Genomic DNA, 15,138 nt, shown 5'->3' with positions numbered 1-15,138 from the left:
GGTCTTTGGAGTGATCGGTGTTGCCAAGTACCTCTAATACTGAATTTGAATTTCTATTTGTTTTTTATCTTCATCCTTGCGTGAGGAAAATAATAGTCTTTCCTCTCCCAAAACCCCCAAAAAAAAGCACGTTTAAAGTATGACCGATTTCTCGCGAGAAATTTTTAACTAAATTTTCACCAATATTTGCATGAGCATTATTTTTAGCGAGTCAAGAACATTATTGTTTGAAGGTTTTCAACAAAAGAAATTATGACAAATTTATACAATTTAATAAGGAGAAGAAAAATCAAAATTCAACTAAAAATACTTTCACCATATTTTTTAATGTGCATTAATTTTAGTGTCCCCTTAAAAATTTTAAACATCAATTTTTACGAAAAAGGCCTAAATTTAAGAATATTTCTTCTCGCAAAATAAGTACATTTGTATACAAATCCCTACAAGTTTCTGAAAAATAGAAAAGCGAGCGAAGCGAGCGTATTAAAAGGAGTAAGAAGTCGTCTCGGACGACGCCGGGACGGCTAGTAATACCTTATTCTACATTTGACCTAAGTAGCTGTGTAACATTGTTCAGTTGTCAAAATAAGGAGTGCCTTGGGAGTGAGACTATTGTTCAGTGTTCTTGAAACCTTATGATTGTGAAACCCATACTTTGTACAACTGAATCAATAAAAATTATAAGCTGTTGAAATAAAGTGTCAATAAGCGGTCAAAATGTTTACGTAATCTGAATTGTAATATTTCTTATACGGAACCCTACGACAACACGGGAAAGCAATCGAAAGATTCACAATATTCCCGTATTTTTTTCTATACGGAGACCTACTAAAAGAGCTGGATATTTTTTCCAGTAGTGCCAAAATACCGGGGTGTTTCCGTATCCAAAATTACGTGAAAAAATATCATGAATAAGGTCTTTTATTGTTTAAAATTTGGCAGATTAGTTTAAAAAGAGATGTCAGGCACTCATTGTTTCAGAGTCTATATGTAGGAATTAAATCATGGATGAAAATAATTTTCTAATAGGGTGACAACATATCATTTCGTAAATGCAACTATTTAGCTTTGTATATCAAAATAACACTAACATTATATACAATTGGTCCTTGTTACAATATCTACTGAAATTTCATCTATCTGCACTGACCTTAAAATACGTATTTCGGAACCACATATATTTAGTATAATCTGATTGGCTCTTGAGAGAATAATAAAGACAAGTTAAATACAAAAATCTTAACATTCAATTTTCAAACAGACTTTTTAGAGACGAAAGGATTGACAAATATTGCAGTAAAATATTATCTGAATATAAAAAATGCACAAGTTTTTGTTGGCAGTTTTGGTAAGTCCACTTTGACATTTTCTGACCTCTGAAAAATGCTTCATCAATCTTAACTGTTAATTATTCTATATTTTAACATCAGAAATCTTTTTGTTTTTGTGTACTCTCAGGTGCCTTATAAGCGCCCTCCCGCTGTTTATTTTTCGATTTTGTTACCAATCCCCCGGACCTTATTCGAATCCCCCTTGTTTAATGAATTTTGAAAGTATATTCAGTTGTCAAAATATCTCTAAATAGCAAGGTTTTCTGTCAATAAATACCTTATTTTGGAGGTATTTACAGATACAATTTCCAAACCCCTCCCAGTATTTAGGTTCCCCAATTCATTAAAATTTGAAGATTTTTCTTATAATAACCCCGGGGGATACTTAGGCAAAATGGGTGTAGGGTATGAGAGAGCCATAAGGGTCCTTCAGCAATTGATTCTTTGAATGGTTCCCAAAATTACGAAATATAAAAAATCTTCCCGTCGGGGAAACGTCCGGTAATCCTCTTAAAATCTGCTAATTTTGAACTAAGAATTGTTGAAATAGTCAGTGAGAGGGTCGCAAAACGTCGAAATTCAAAGGGTCGATTTTCGAACTTTGGCTCGGACATGCTCATCACCTCGCAAACCTAGTATTCCCCAGACAACAACCATTTTTTTGCTTAAATTCAACCATTCAAGACTCAAGGACTCAAGGTTGTTCTTAATAATTGTTACTTTTGACATTTTTTACCTTCGTTGTTGTCATAAAAACATAAATTTTTTAAAACGTTCAGGTGGCGTTTTCAAATAAATGAAACATTCTATTATATCATTTCTTCAGGTAGTTTTGGCATGTGTTGCTTATAGCGAATGTATGAAAGAAGGTATGTATTTTACCTAGTGTGGGGAGGTATCTAGGCAAAATGAGTGCTGGCTGAGTATGTGTAAGCCATAAAGCTCCCTTATTTACACACTCAAAAGTCCCTGGAAGAAGTACAAAAACCAATAAAAAGCAAATTGAATCTCTGAAAGGGTTCCAAAATTAAGAAAATAAAAAAAATCGACTCCCTCAAAAAGTCATAAATTCTTGAAATTTTGACTAAAATTTTGAAAAATTAGCCAAAATGTGGGGAAATAATCTCACTAAGTTTGGCAAAAACGTCAAAGAATGGTCTCTTTAAGTGTCGATTTTCGAATTGTGGGTTGGACATCAAAAAGCGAGCAAAAAAACTAATTTCTCAAACGCAAGTTTAAGTAAGAAACAATGGAAAGAAACAAAAGGCCACTTTGATGTTGTTCTTACAGAGCAAAACAAAAAGTCAACTCTATCTTTTTTTTTAGATTGTCCAAAACAGCAATGCCGTATGTATTGCAAGAATGGGTTTAAAATTGATGAAAATGGATGTGAGATTTGTGACTGCAATAGTAAGAAAACATTTTATTTTATCTTTAACTGTTTAAACCACGTTAAAGTTTACACCACGCCCATAAGGGATAAGGGGAATTTCAAGGGGAATACCTTTCCACATTTTCACCAAGTACATGTTTTTTTATAAGCATTGCACTTAAAGCATATCTAGGCTCAGGTATGGGGAAATATTAAGCATATGGCAAGCATTACTTGAGCCGAAAAATGTTTTTTTCCAGATTTTGGCTTTTTTTGGCTGGAATTTTACGGATTTTCAGCCTTATTAAGCTTTCGACCTAAGAATCTCTGAGCCTGTTTTCGGATTTTTGTATGCTTATAAAAAAAACATGTACATAAAGACCATATAAAAAAAGGCCAAAAATAATAAAACCCCGCAGCCCCCTATATATCCGCACATTTTTATATGATTCATCAAGTCTAGTGTCAGAATACATAAAAACCGCAAGAGAGCATTGACAAGTGAATGAAAAAAAAGTGTTAAAAATCTAAATAAGTACAGTGTGTCCGGAAAGAGTGTCAAATATTTCATACAAGGTAAATCCTTTCAAAACTTATTACTTCACAGGGGTTTAGTATCAAATTGTTTTTGTTCGCCCAATAAATCTTTAAAAACTTACCCACCTCTTTAATTGTTCCCTGTTAAATGACCTATCCCACATCGGGATATATTTGGCCCGCTATGTATGGCAAGGCTGCACTCGAGGAAAAATTCGGAAATACCAAGTTCCGCACTGGAAGAACGCACCAGATAAATTTTGGTCCGGGAAAAGGTGCACCTATACCTCGGAAATTGGCCCAAAAAGGCAAAAAATTGCAGTTGAGGAGAAAATAGTGGAACCCTTGAAAACCGTGTTTTTCAGCTGTTTTGTCCAGTTTTGTGCTTTTTGAAGCTCAATATCTCGAGTTAGGTACTGAAATCACCTATACTTGCAATATATCTCTAATCCTAATTTTTTGAGAGCTTTCCAAAAATATACAACAAGTCTCCGTTTTCTCAAGCCAAAATTTTCATTAATTTTTAACCCTATGATTTTTGCCTGAGACCGTCATATTTGTCCGAAAATCACACCAAAGTGTCCGAAAAAAAAATTGGAAACATCATAATTTATTCGATTTCTCTAAGGTTGAAGTTTCCAAAAATGTATAACAAGTGCTTCTAACAAAACAATCGAGCGATTTTACAAAATGCCCTTTACTATAAAAAACCGTCTGCACTTGTACCTGAAAACCTCACTTTTTCCGAGTTGTGCACTCGACTTTTTCCGAGTTGTGCACTCGAGATCTCGAGCCATACTCTGCAAACTGAGAATTGAAAATTGAACATATTTAATTCATAGAGTGCCCACAAGTAATGTGCAGCATGTATTGCAAAAATGGATTTGAACTTGGAAAAGATGGATGCCCAATCTGCTCATGTAATAGTAAGTTTATCCATAGAGGTTATTTCATTATTTTTACTCAGCTAACAAATAAAATAATAATACCAGCGAATCTTAAACTCTTTAGTATCTTAATGTGGCCAAATCCGTCGATCGCAGGGTCAAAGTAAGACCCCCTGAACCCAGGAAGAAGTTACAAATATCTCTTCTTTTGGGTGAATGTATACCTAGAACAGTTTTATCACAAACGCCACCATGGCACCGAGACGAAGCATCGAGACAGGGATGTCTTAAAGTAAAATAAACTAAAATTAACTGGTTGTTCCAAACCTTGAAACCCTGCTGGTTGTTATTCTTCTAAAATTGTTGGCGTCTCAATTTTCTAGAATGTCCACTTTACATGTGTAGAATGTTTTGCAAATATGGTTTCGTAAAGGACAAAAATGGCTGCTCTCAGTGTAAATGCAATAGTGAGTTCTTGTTTATTTTTCCTTTATTTCAAAACTGACTGTGTATTTTTTTTTAAACAGGTTTTATTGCGTTTCTGATCAATTCTATGGTTTCCTATGTTTGGTTAAGTTACATGATATCCGCCATCATTGAAGCAAACGTTCGAATCTGTTGATGCGATTCCTTGCTCAAATCGAATGTTTGCTTCCACAATGGCCTCCCGCCTCCCGCCTTACGTAGCTTGACCAAACCGATTTTTTCACGACAATCAAAGTGCCAAGGATTGAATTTGCATTGAAGATAAATATTTAGAAAATCTTTTTTTTTGTTTCGTTTATCAGAATGTCCGAATGTAATGTGTATGATGCACTGTCCGAAAGGATATCAAAAGAACGCTTCTGGATGCAACATCTGCAAGTGTAGTAAGTATGATATGCAGTTGACGCTCTCTAATGCGACGTTCTAATATTCGATATGCTCCCTTATTCGATGAGATTTAAAGTCGCCGTTAACAAGAAACTCTAATAAATGACGCTCTCTTATTCGATAAGATCCCTTATTCGATGAAAATCCGATTCCCCTTGAAGATCGAATCAGATAGCATCAACGGTATATCCTTCAGTGTGAAACCTTCGTACAAAAGGATCCCGCTTATATAAGGATTGTTTTACTACAGCCAACCAAACATTTCAACAAAAATAAATCTGATTGAAAAAATACAGTCGACTCTCTCTATAATTCGATCTTTAATTTACTAAAAGTTTTCTTCAGACTTTAGAAAGATTCGAATTACGGAGAGCATTTTATACAATTTTCAGATGAGGGGGTCAATGTTTCAGGTTTAATTACAAAAAGATTCGAATTACAGAAAGATTCAAATAGCAGAGGTTGGATTTAGAGAGGGTTAAATGTATCAATCAGGACTCAGAAACTTGCTAGGAAAGCTTCGATTGTCGGTCAACCGTTAAAACTTATATTATATTCAAACAAGGATATGCTGTCTTTTTGAGAATTATGTAATAATATACGAGATATTATACAATATAATCGTCAGCCGTGCAAAATTACTCGAATCTGATTGGTTTAGAGGAGTGCAATTAATCGTTAATTGCACTATTACCACTTTTTGCACTCTTCGGCGGGGGGACACTTTTGTCCCCTTATTCTTTTCTCTCCCAAGTCCTGTGTCAGAGACTTTTTTTTACTATATAATAAAAAACAAAGACATTTTTTTCTTCAATATAAAAAAGAACAAAGAAATTTTACGTTACAATAGCTTCTTTTAATTGAAAAGAAAGAATTCGAATGTCAAAAGTTTTCCCTTTTTCTGAAAAAACTATGATTTACTAATGATTATTTACTGACGATTACCTCGGAATCGTATGTTTTGTCGTGCAATTAACGATTAATCACTCGTAACAAAGGAGAAAATACCGTAATTTGCACTCGTCCTTCGGACTCGTGCAAATTACTATTTTCTCCTTTGTTACTCGTGATTAATCGTTAATTGCACTCCAAACCATACGATTACTAGTACTAATATGATATGATGTGAATGGTTTTTTTTTCATTTTAGTTGAATAAGACGAGGCCTCGCACTTCGATTGAGCCACGGCACCACAAAGATGTAACACGTTTCGAACAAAGTTTCGAAGAATAGCAATATATCCTTAATATATTTTAAAGAAAAATTGTTTTTAAAATACACAAGTTTTTTGTCAATTTTCACAAAGCTTTTTGTAATTGTTGGTTAGTATTCAGTCAGAAATCTCACAAACCAACACTTCACGTTCAACATCCGCCATTATAATCTGACCATTAACATAAACTTGAAAAGTTTGTTTTCGAATCTCTTTATGACAACTGACTGTTCCCGATGTCGTTCTTTGCATACCCATTGATGGATAGGAAAGACAGATTTCCTCATTACCGGAGCCTAGGTTCCCCTCTGCTTTAGGTGGTTGAGCAACGTTCCCTTCTCCTTGAGACAATCCAAGAAAGTTTCCTTCAATTTGATTTTCATTCAGTCGAAAAAACTCGTTGACTCCCTCATGGTGTACTCGTATATTTTCGGAACATTGCTTGAAGCAATCAGAATCAACCTCATATTTTTTACCACTTTTTGCCTCGTTCGATGTCACCGAAGAGCAAGCAATGATACAGTGGTTTATACGAGCAGCTTTGTTAAAACTGACCGGTACACAACCTTGTTGGGTTAGTGTCGCCATAAGAGTGCTGATCCTCTCGACAATGATAGATTTGAAAAAATCGTTACATTCTCTTAGACAGCTTTCTTGGAAACAACACAAATCTACGTTTGCTCCACCACGACATTGTTGGCGACACTGGATACACGTGTCAAAGATGTGATGGTTGCGTTCTTTGCGGATTGAATCCCGGATTGCTGAGATGAAGTCTTCTTTGCAGTGAAGTTGACATTCTTCCTGCAGACAGCATTGGAGATTCTCAACACCAGTAGACTTTTCGCACTCGTGATAACATTGTAGACATTCTTTAATTTGGTTTTGTCTACTTGCAACGCAGATTGATAGCACGGCAAATTGGAAAAAAAGAATGACTGCAGCTGACTTGTATCTAAACATGGTTGGGGCCTCAATAGTGCTCTTTGAGATATGAAGCTTTATATTTAAGTTTCAAAATCTCTACCTGATATGATTTAAACAATTCACAAGCTTTTTAGAGATTAGCAAATTGAAACGACTTGATAATATTTGAAAATCGATGGCAATCAGCTTTTGATCAAAAGTTAAATTATTGAGCTAAAAATATTCCCAGCAGCGTATATCTTTTACAACTTGTTTTTACAATCAATTCTTGAAACCTAATTATATATACAGACTTGACAGTCAGAGGGTCAGTCGAAACCTGGCCTACCTATGTGGCCCCGCCTTATGGTCTACCCTCGTGTCCTTATGGCAAACTATAAAACGATGATTCTTATCACTCTGAAATTTGGAAGCAATGCTAAGGTTAGGCTTTATTTTTCTAGCATTTAGAAAAATAATGAGACCAAAATAAACAAACAAAATGCATAAGTTTTGAGTCTGCATTTTATATTTATACACCTGACATAGATTTCGCGTAGTTTTGGCTATTAGTCATTTGATTATCTTAGAGGCAGAGGACTATACCACGATGGAAACACTCTTCCTCGTCACATCATGTAGGTTAACCATCTCCGTGCCGGGATAGTAATTGGACGGGGGTCTGCATGGAAACTTCCGTTTTCATGGAGCACAGTCAGTAACCTCTGTTGAGCGGGACACATCTTTAGCCCATTTCCCAAAATACTCTAAAGGGTCCCTTTTTTGGGCTCGGTGGCAAGCCATGACCCCCCTAATGAAATTTCCTAGCGCTCTGGCCCAAAAACAAAAAGTCGTCCGAAGGTTTAAATTAGCTTTTTTTGATAGGTCATAAGGTAGGCCATAGGGTAGGCCATATAGCCGGGCTACAGAGGTAGGCCAGGTTTTGGACTGTCCCGAGTTGACAGAATTAATTTAGTGCTTATTCAAAAATTTAACTCAGCTCTATCAACCGTAGGTGTTACACAGGAAGCGAAAAATTCGGGTGGTTTTAAGATTATATAATCACTAAGAGAATGATTCTTATAACACCCCTTTCTCACAGATTCGGTATGATTCATTCAGCCAGTGGGGATAAAATTAACGGACCAAAATTCGACGGGGATTGATATTCCTATGTATTTTATGGCTGGGGATTTGAATTCCGTTATCTTTGAGCCAGAAAATTCAGTGGGGATAGGGAAAATAGCATGATATTGGTTTATTTGACTATTTCCACTGGGGACAAAAATTGGAGGATAACTTTCCACTGGGGACGATATTTTGGACAATTTTTTCAGTGGGAAGGGGTCCCAATGGGTCTGTCAGAAGGGCGTGTCTTAAAGGAAAAAATTTGAAACATTCCTTATAATTACCACAGCTGTTGGATCTTGAGAGCTTTCCTTCACAACTTGAACGGTATGTGATAATTGGTTCTTCTTAAAATAAATTTGTAAATTTATAAATTTCCATGTACGAATATAGAAAATGACTAGGGTAATAGACTCACAGACCATATATCTAAAGGTATAGTTAGCTTCTTGATCTAAATGTCCATTAGTTACCTGTTCTTACAAATATAAAAATACAAAACCCAAAACCCAAAAACATCATCAAATCCCAGGGGAGGGGGCACTCAAGGTAAATGACTTACCACACGTGCAACCCTTAGGGGTATATTTTCCGAAAATCCACCCTATCTGAAAATTTAAGTAGAATTTGAGGCTGAAACTTTTTGTGTTATAAGTACGCTGTCTATGGTTTTCTTTAGCATTGATGTTTTGTAGAAACCAGTTTTCAGTTTCTCACGACAAAGTGAAGAAATGCCCTTCTAGTTGTTTACCCCTTAAAACCTACAAAACGGTTTTCTTAAATAACTTTTTTTTAAATAGTCCTTTGGGTTTCAAATTTTGAACAGTGGTTCAATGCAAAGTTACTAATGCTACAATTAGATCATTGGTACATAAATATTTTCAAAATTAAAATACACTTTAAAACCTTCATTATCTTACCTACAAACATTGACACTTGCTCACAACTTAGGCCAACTTATCAAAACTGTGAAATTGCAATTCAGGTGTTGCCCATAATACAATTGCGCCTGTTTTTTGTTAAAAAAGGGCGAAGACTTGCATTGCACCAACGCGAAAAAAACTTCTTGTGTCCCCAAGGCTTAAGAATAAACAATAGTTTTACATAGCACAAATTGGGACCCCAAAATAAACTTGATGGGAAATAAATATCTCTATGCCGTTATCTTAATGATGAAAAAAAAATGGAATATAAAAATGTATGCATAGTTAAGAATGATACTTTACCTGCCCCAAACTTACCATAACACTTAATAAAAACAGATGCTGACTACTTTTTCATAAATAAAGTTGATCGATTCTCCGTCAATCTCGATTACAGAGGGCCTTAGTATTGTTGTCAATAAGCATCGCTGAACGATCCTTGAAGTTGCAGTAATTTCTTTTGGTACTTGTAACGCATGAGACCAATTATTCACAATTCTTTCGGTTGCCGATATTGTTGGGGTGGTCTCTGTTGTGGTCACCATTCTTTCGCTTGCCGGTATTGTTGGGGTGGTCTCTGTTGAAGTCACTATCCTTTCGGTTGCCGGTATTGTTGGGGTCATCTCTATTGTGGTCACTATCCTTTCGCTTGCCGGTATTGTTGGAGTCGTCTCTGTTGTGGTCACCATCCTTTCAGTTGCCGGCATTGTTGGAGTCGTCTCTGTTGTGGCCACCATCTTTTCGGTTGCCGGCATTGTTGGAGTCGTCTCTGTTGCGGTGATCGCCTCCGTTATTCGTGCTCCACTCTTTGTCACGCTTCTGAAACAATTTCTGTGGATACAATTTCGAAATTTTGGAATGTTTTTGGTTGAATGACGACATCGCTGAAGGCAGACTCGAATTTTTTTGTTGTTTTCCGTACACGTGACATGTTGTATAATGGTTAGAGCAAAAATCAAAAAATATGTCAGCATCATATTAACTTGAGCTTTTTTTGATTTTTTTACTTTTATACTGTTTTGTAGTCGTTAAGTCAAAGTAAGGATTGATTTTATTTATTTACCAGATAATGCTAGTTATTTAATGTGATTTGATATATTTCATATTATCTTTAGCATTCCTTCAACACCTTTATATTTTCATTTTTACAAGTCTATTTTCTTCTATCTGCTGAGAGTGCTCGACGATATCAGAGCTTGTTCAAATTACAATCATCAGCAATTATTTTTAAAAGCTATTCGATAGCATGTTGATTCCCAAATATCATCTAAAAAATATTAACAAGTTTCAAAATATCTAAATGATATTCCACTTTCTCTTCCAAAGTTTCTTCCCAAATGTTTCCCATTATAGATCAATACATCAAATGATATAGTGCATGCGAAAGCAACTTTAGATTTACAATTAGATTGAAAACGATGAAGGCGGGGACTGCACTGGATAAAAAATTAGAACTGCTACTTATAAGATTCGCATATTCGTAAAGTCAGATAAGATAATATTCTTAAAGAAGTCGTGGCGAGCAAATCAGCAGCAGTAGTATGGTCCGGGAGGGGCGGGGCACTTGATTTCTAAACGACGTCATGTGCTGCTAAATATGGCTTTCAAAATCGGACACTTACAGTGCAGCCCTTGAGCAGTGAAAAGGTACCCTTATAATGCATTTTACCGAACAATTCTCACCCTTACAGTGTAGCTTGATTTCGAATCTTACTTTGCTGAAGCAACCTGAAAGTGAACCTGAGATGTCGACACAATGTGCAAAATAAATCAATATGGGTGCAAGTCAAAACTATAAAGATAAATCAGAATTTACTGTCAGACTTGCAATTCACCAGTCCCCAAACACACCCTTACAGTGTATCCAGCTAAAAGAAGACCCTTGTAGTGCACTCTATCAAAAGTACAAACTTACAAGGCATTTCGAGGGTCTCGAAACACCTACCCTTAAAAGCGGCACATGCCGTGGTTTGGATCATATGACTGCCCCCCCCCCCGCGAGTATGGTCCATTACAACCTTCTAATCATTGGTACATCTCATCTATATAAGCAGTGTAATGTTTGTCCAGTGGCAGTGCCCATTAACAGAGTAATTAAATGCAGAATCCGAAATTGCTGGAAACAGTGTATTCATGATATGTACCACTGCAACGAAATTATGTTTTTTCCACCCGATACCGAGCCCAATATGTCACTTTTTCTATTGTTTAAGTGACGTATTGGGTGGAAAATTTTAACAGTTCTCAGAAGACTCTACAGTGGTGCATATCATGAATTTATGCCAAAAGTCGTATGAGATGTAGCTTACATGAAAAATGAAAAAGTAGTAGTAGTCTGCGACCGCAGTCGGAGGCGACCCGAAGGCTCCTCTTTCGATAGCTATCTACCCGAAGGTAGGGGAGGGCGCCACTCTTTCTCCCTGGATTTCTCCACTTACCCTTGATCCTTCTCTTAGTTGCTGAGCATCAAGCAGAGAGGCATCAAGTACCATTTTGGGAATCTTTGGTATGACCCGACTGGGGGTTGAACCCACAACCTTGCGAACCGTAGCCGGATGCTCTACCACTGTACTACGGTCGCTCTTTGAAAAAGAGGATGTATCAAAACCTGTATGGTACAAAGACTGGATAGAAAAGCGATAAAAGCGAAACTCACAACCTCAAGCTATGATCACAAGAGAAGGGTATCAAATCTTCATTGTTACAACTGAAAAAAAACTCCAGTAGCGCTTACTACATTGTCCCCAAGAATATTGCTCCCTATTAAAGACCACACATCTCAAAATGTTCCGTCGATTGATCAAAAATCAAAGTTTATCCAGGAAGAAAATAGTCAATTCCCGTCAACAGCTACAATTCACATTGAAATACTTATTCCTGAAGGGAGAAAGAATCAATATCCAATAGCACATTCAGTTAAAACAGCCATGTCAACAAATGGAATAGACAGGCAAACCTTTGGCAACTCCTGACGCTCACTCCACAAAATTGCCAGATGGTGCAGACAATCCAACTTCAACACCACCTGCAGCTCAAACATAACAAGCAACATGCTGAATGGACCTACCTAATGATTAACATCAGATGAAAATAAGAAAAAAGTGACAATAATTGTACAAAAATTCAGAATGGAAAAATAAAGCTTGTGTGTTGAATAATGTAAAATGGTAAAAAGGAATTTCCCCAAATACGAAAATCACTTAAACCATTCAGGCCCAGAAAACCTTTTAAGTTGTTTTTGGCCCAAATTTGCCCAAAAAAATTTTCCTTAAAAATCTGGCTCCTTCGCATTGCCATTTTGCATCATTGTGCAAAAAATCACAAAAAAATAATGAGTCAACTTTGAGAAAAGCTATATTTTCTTATTTGGTTAAAGGGAATTTCCCCAAAATACGAAAATCCGTTTTTTAAGGCGAATAAGAATTTCCGGGGAAAAAACCACTTCAGCCATTCTTTAGAGAATCTTGCCCTCTTCTTTGTAAAAAAATCAGAAAAAAAAAAGTAATGACAGGATTTTGCACAAAGTCCAAAAAACCCTATTTTTAGGCAGTTTTTGGCCCAAATTTGCCCAAATATATTTTTTTTCGAAAATCGGGCTCCGTCACATTTTAGGCATTGCCATTTTGCATCATTGTGCAAAAAATCAGAAAGAAATAATGAGTCAACATTGAGAAAAGCTATATTTTCTTATTTGGTTAAAGGGAATTTCCCCAAAAATACGAAAATCCGTTTTTTAAGGCGAATAAGAATTTTCCGGGGAAAAACCACTTCAGCCATTCTTTAGAGAATCTTGCCCTCCATCTTTGTACAAAAAATCAGAAAAAAGTAATGACAAGATTTTGCACAAAGTCCAAAAGACCCTATTTTTAGGTAGTTTTTGGCCCAAATTTGCCCAAATAAATTTTTTCTCGAAAATCGGGCTCCGTCCCGTTCTGGGCATTGCCATTTTGCATCATTGTGCAAAAAATCAGAAAAAACTAATGAGCCAATCCTGAGAAAAGCTGGTAACAGACGGACGGACGAACGAACGGACGGACGAACGGACATGGGTTAATTTATAGAACCTCCACCGGGGTACCCGGAGGTAGGTCCAAAAACCTACAGACAACAAAACGTCGACAACACCAGCTTTAATAAATATATCAGGGTCAATACGTCAACTGCAGGTTGACATGTCATGTTGAAAGGCGTCGAATACCGACGGAAATATGTGTCGGCACGTTGACATTAGGTGTCTACGTCGAAAAAGAAATTATAAAATACGTCACTTATTAAAACTGACTAAATTATACAGTTAACTCTCGAACTCGAACGGGTGGAATTTCATCTGTTCGAATTACAGAATGATTCGAATTATAGAAAGTATTTTAAGAGAGTTTCCCCTTGACGGGGACTGGAAACAATTTCGAATTGTAAAAACATTCGAATAATAGAAGTTCGAATGAGCCATGGTTTACTGTAACACTTAAAACATAAACAGCAAATTCTACAGATCGAACTGACAGCCTAACCTTAACCACATATATAACTAAAACAGCTTCTAAGAAGCCCCCCAGCAGACCTTCAATTCAAGCAATGAGGCAAATATTTTTTCCCAAATTCACGTTCACGCAATGTTTTTTTCGCAATTCACGCAATTTTTGTTCCGCAAAGCTTTCCGATTCACACATTCACGCAATTTTTTATTAATTTTCACGCACTCACGCAAGTGAAAAAGCCCATTCACGCAATCACGCAAACCGTTGGGGAGGGCCATCAATTAGAACGGGTCACACAACAACTAATCATTTTTTTGGAAATTTTATTGTGTTACCAGACCGAAGGGTGTAACAAAGTTCACAGGATGGCGGATTGGCGGGTGAGTGCCATCCGATTTATGAATCAGAAATTTCTGGGTAAGAAATCCAGGAAAAAGTGGGATTTCTGGGATTTCTCACTTGAAATTTAGCCTATGCAAGCAAATGGTAGGAGTTGGCCTAATTATGTCCTTTAAAATAATTGGTATCAAATATCTTGTGACTCCACCATGCAATTCACAAAATTTGTAACCGTACATCATGTGCCCAAGTTTAGGAGTTGCCGGGAAAGCACATTGCTATACATTGTAATCTAATATTTATCAATTTAAGCAAGTTCTTATTGAATTATACAAATATTTTATCGATAACCATCGATTTAAACCCTTACGTTTTTTATATTTGGTAGAATAACTTAAACAAAGCCAGAGGTAAAACAATTTATGAACCCCTCGGGTAAGTTATGGCATGTCTGAAAAACTGAAAATTACCATAATTTTTAGATCGCATTAGCCGACAGAAAACGACCAAACAAATGACTGAACATGAAGGGTACTTTGATGTAGTTTCTAACCTGATGTGTAACCTAATTGTTTTTTCGCCTATTTTCTCGAAAAACCGCAAAAACTAATTATGACGTCATAATCGATGACGTCATAAAAACTAAAAATTGAATTTCTCAAGAATGGTTTATCCAATTGTCTTCAAACTTTCACTAAAGATGTATCTCACTAAAGTCAATCATTTGAGAAAATAAATTTTTCAAAATTTTCATGACGTCAGCAGAAATTAGGAAAAAAGAAAAAATCCAATTTTTTGCTGACGTAATCAGAATTTTTTTTCAAATGATCGACTTTAGTGAGATACAGAAGTGTTTTCAATGAAACGAGGGGTTATTAATCCAAAATCACCCGAGAATACCATGTTATTCCGCGTTAATTATATGGTCAAAAAAAGAATTGAAGAATACTCAATCGTTATTCTTTTCGAAACTTATAAAAACATTCGAAACTATAAAAAAACATTCGACTGACACTCTTATTTTGATTGGTTTGAAAATTTCGTACAAAATTTTGTTAACCAATCAAAATATCGTACGATACTTTTCTTTCAACCAATAGAAATTTTTGTTTACATCAGGGCGATTACAAAAAAGCGGGGCTATTACGGA

General features: G+C 36.0%; 2 protein-coding genes across 2 annotated transcripts; one reads left to right on the top strand and one right to left on the bottom strand.

The window, feature by feature from the left end:
- Nucleotides 1-1,208: 1,208 nt before the first annotated feature.
- Nucleotides 1,209-6,306, top strand: LOC136822079 (antistasin-like). The gene is made up of 7 exons (XM_067078290.1): nucleotides 1,209-1,348; nucleotides 2,158-2,200; nucleotides 2,658-2,741; nucleotides 4,083-4,166; nucleotides 4,511-4,594; nucleotides 4,916-4,996; nucleotides 6,151-6,306. Exons 1-7 carry the CDS (start codon nucleotides 1,322-1,324, stop codon nucleotides 6,156-6,158), a joined length of 411 nt encoding a protein of 136 aa, XP_066934391.1. The 5' UTR covers nucleotides 1,209-1,321; the 3' UTR covers nucleotides 6,159-6,306.
- A 3,191-nt stretch (nucleotides 6,307-9,497) lies between these two features.
- Nucleotides 9,498-9,926, bottom strand: LOC136822107 (hepatitis A virus cellular receptor 1-like). Its single transcript, XM_067078323.1, has one exon. It carries the CDS (start codon nucleotides 9,924-9,926, stop codon nucleotides 9,498-9,500), a length of 429 nt encoding a protein of 142 aa, XP_066934424.1.
- Between the last annotated feature and the right edge of the window lie 5,212 nt (nucleotides 9,927-15,138).

The sequence above is a fragment of the Clytia hemisphaerica genome, unplaced genomic scaffold, assembly GCF_902728285.1.
Source record: "Clytia hemisphaerica strain Z4C2 unplaced genomic scaffold, Clytia hemisphaerica genome assembly, whole genome shotgun sequence".
Classification (NCBI taxonomy): Eukaryota; Metazoa; Cnidaria; class Hydrozoa; order Leptothecata; family Clytiidae; genus Clytia; species Clytia hemisphaerica.
Note: the sequence above shows the minus strand (reverse complement) of the source record. Positions and strands in the feature narration are given on the sequence as shown.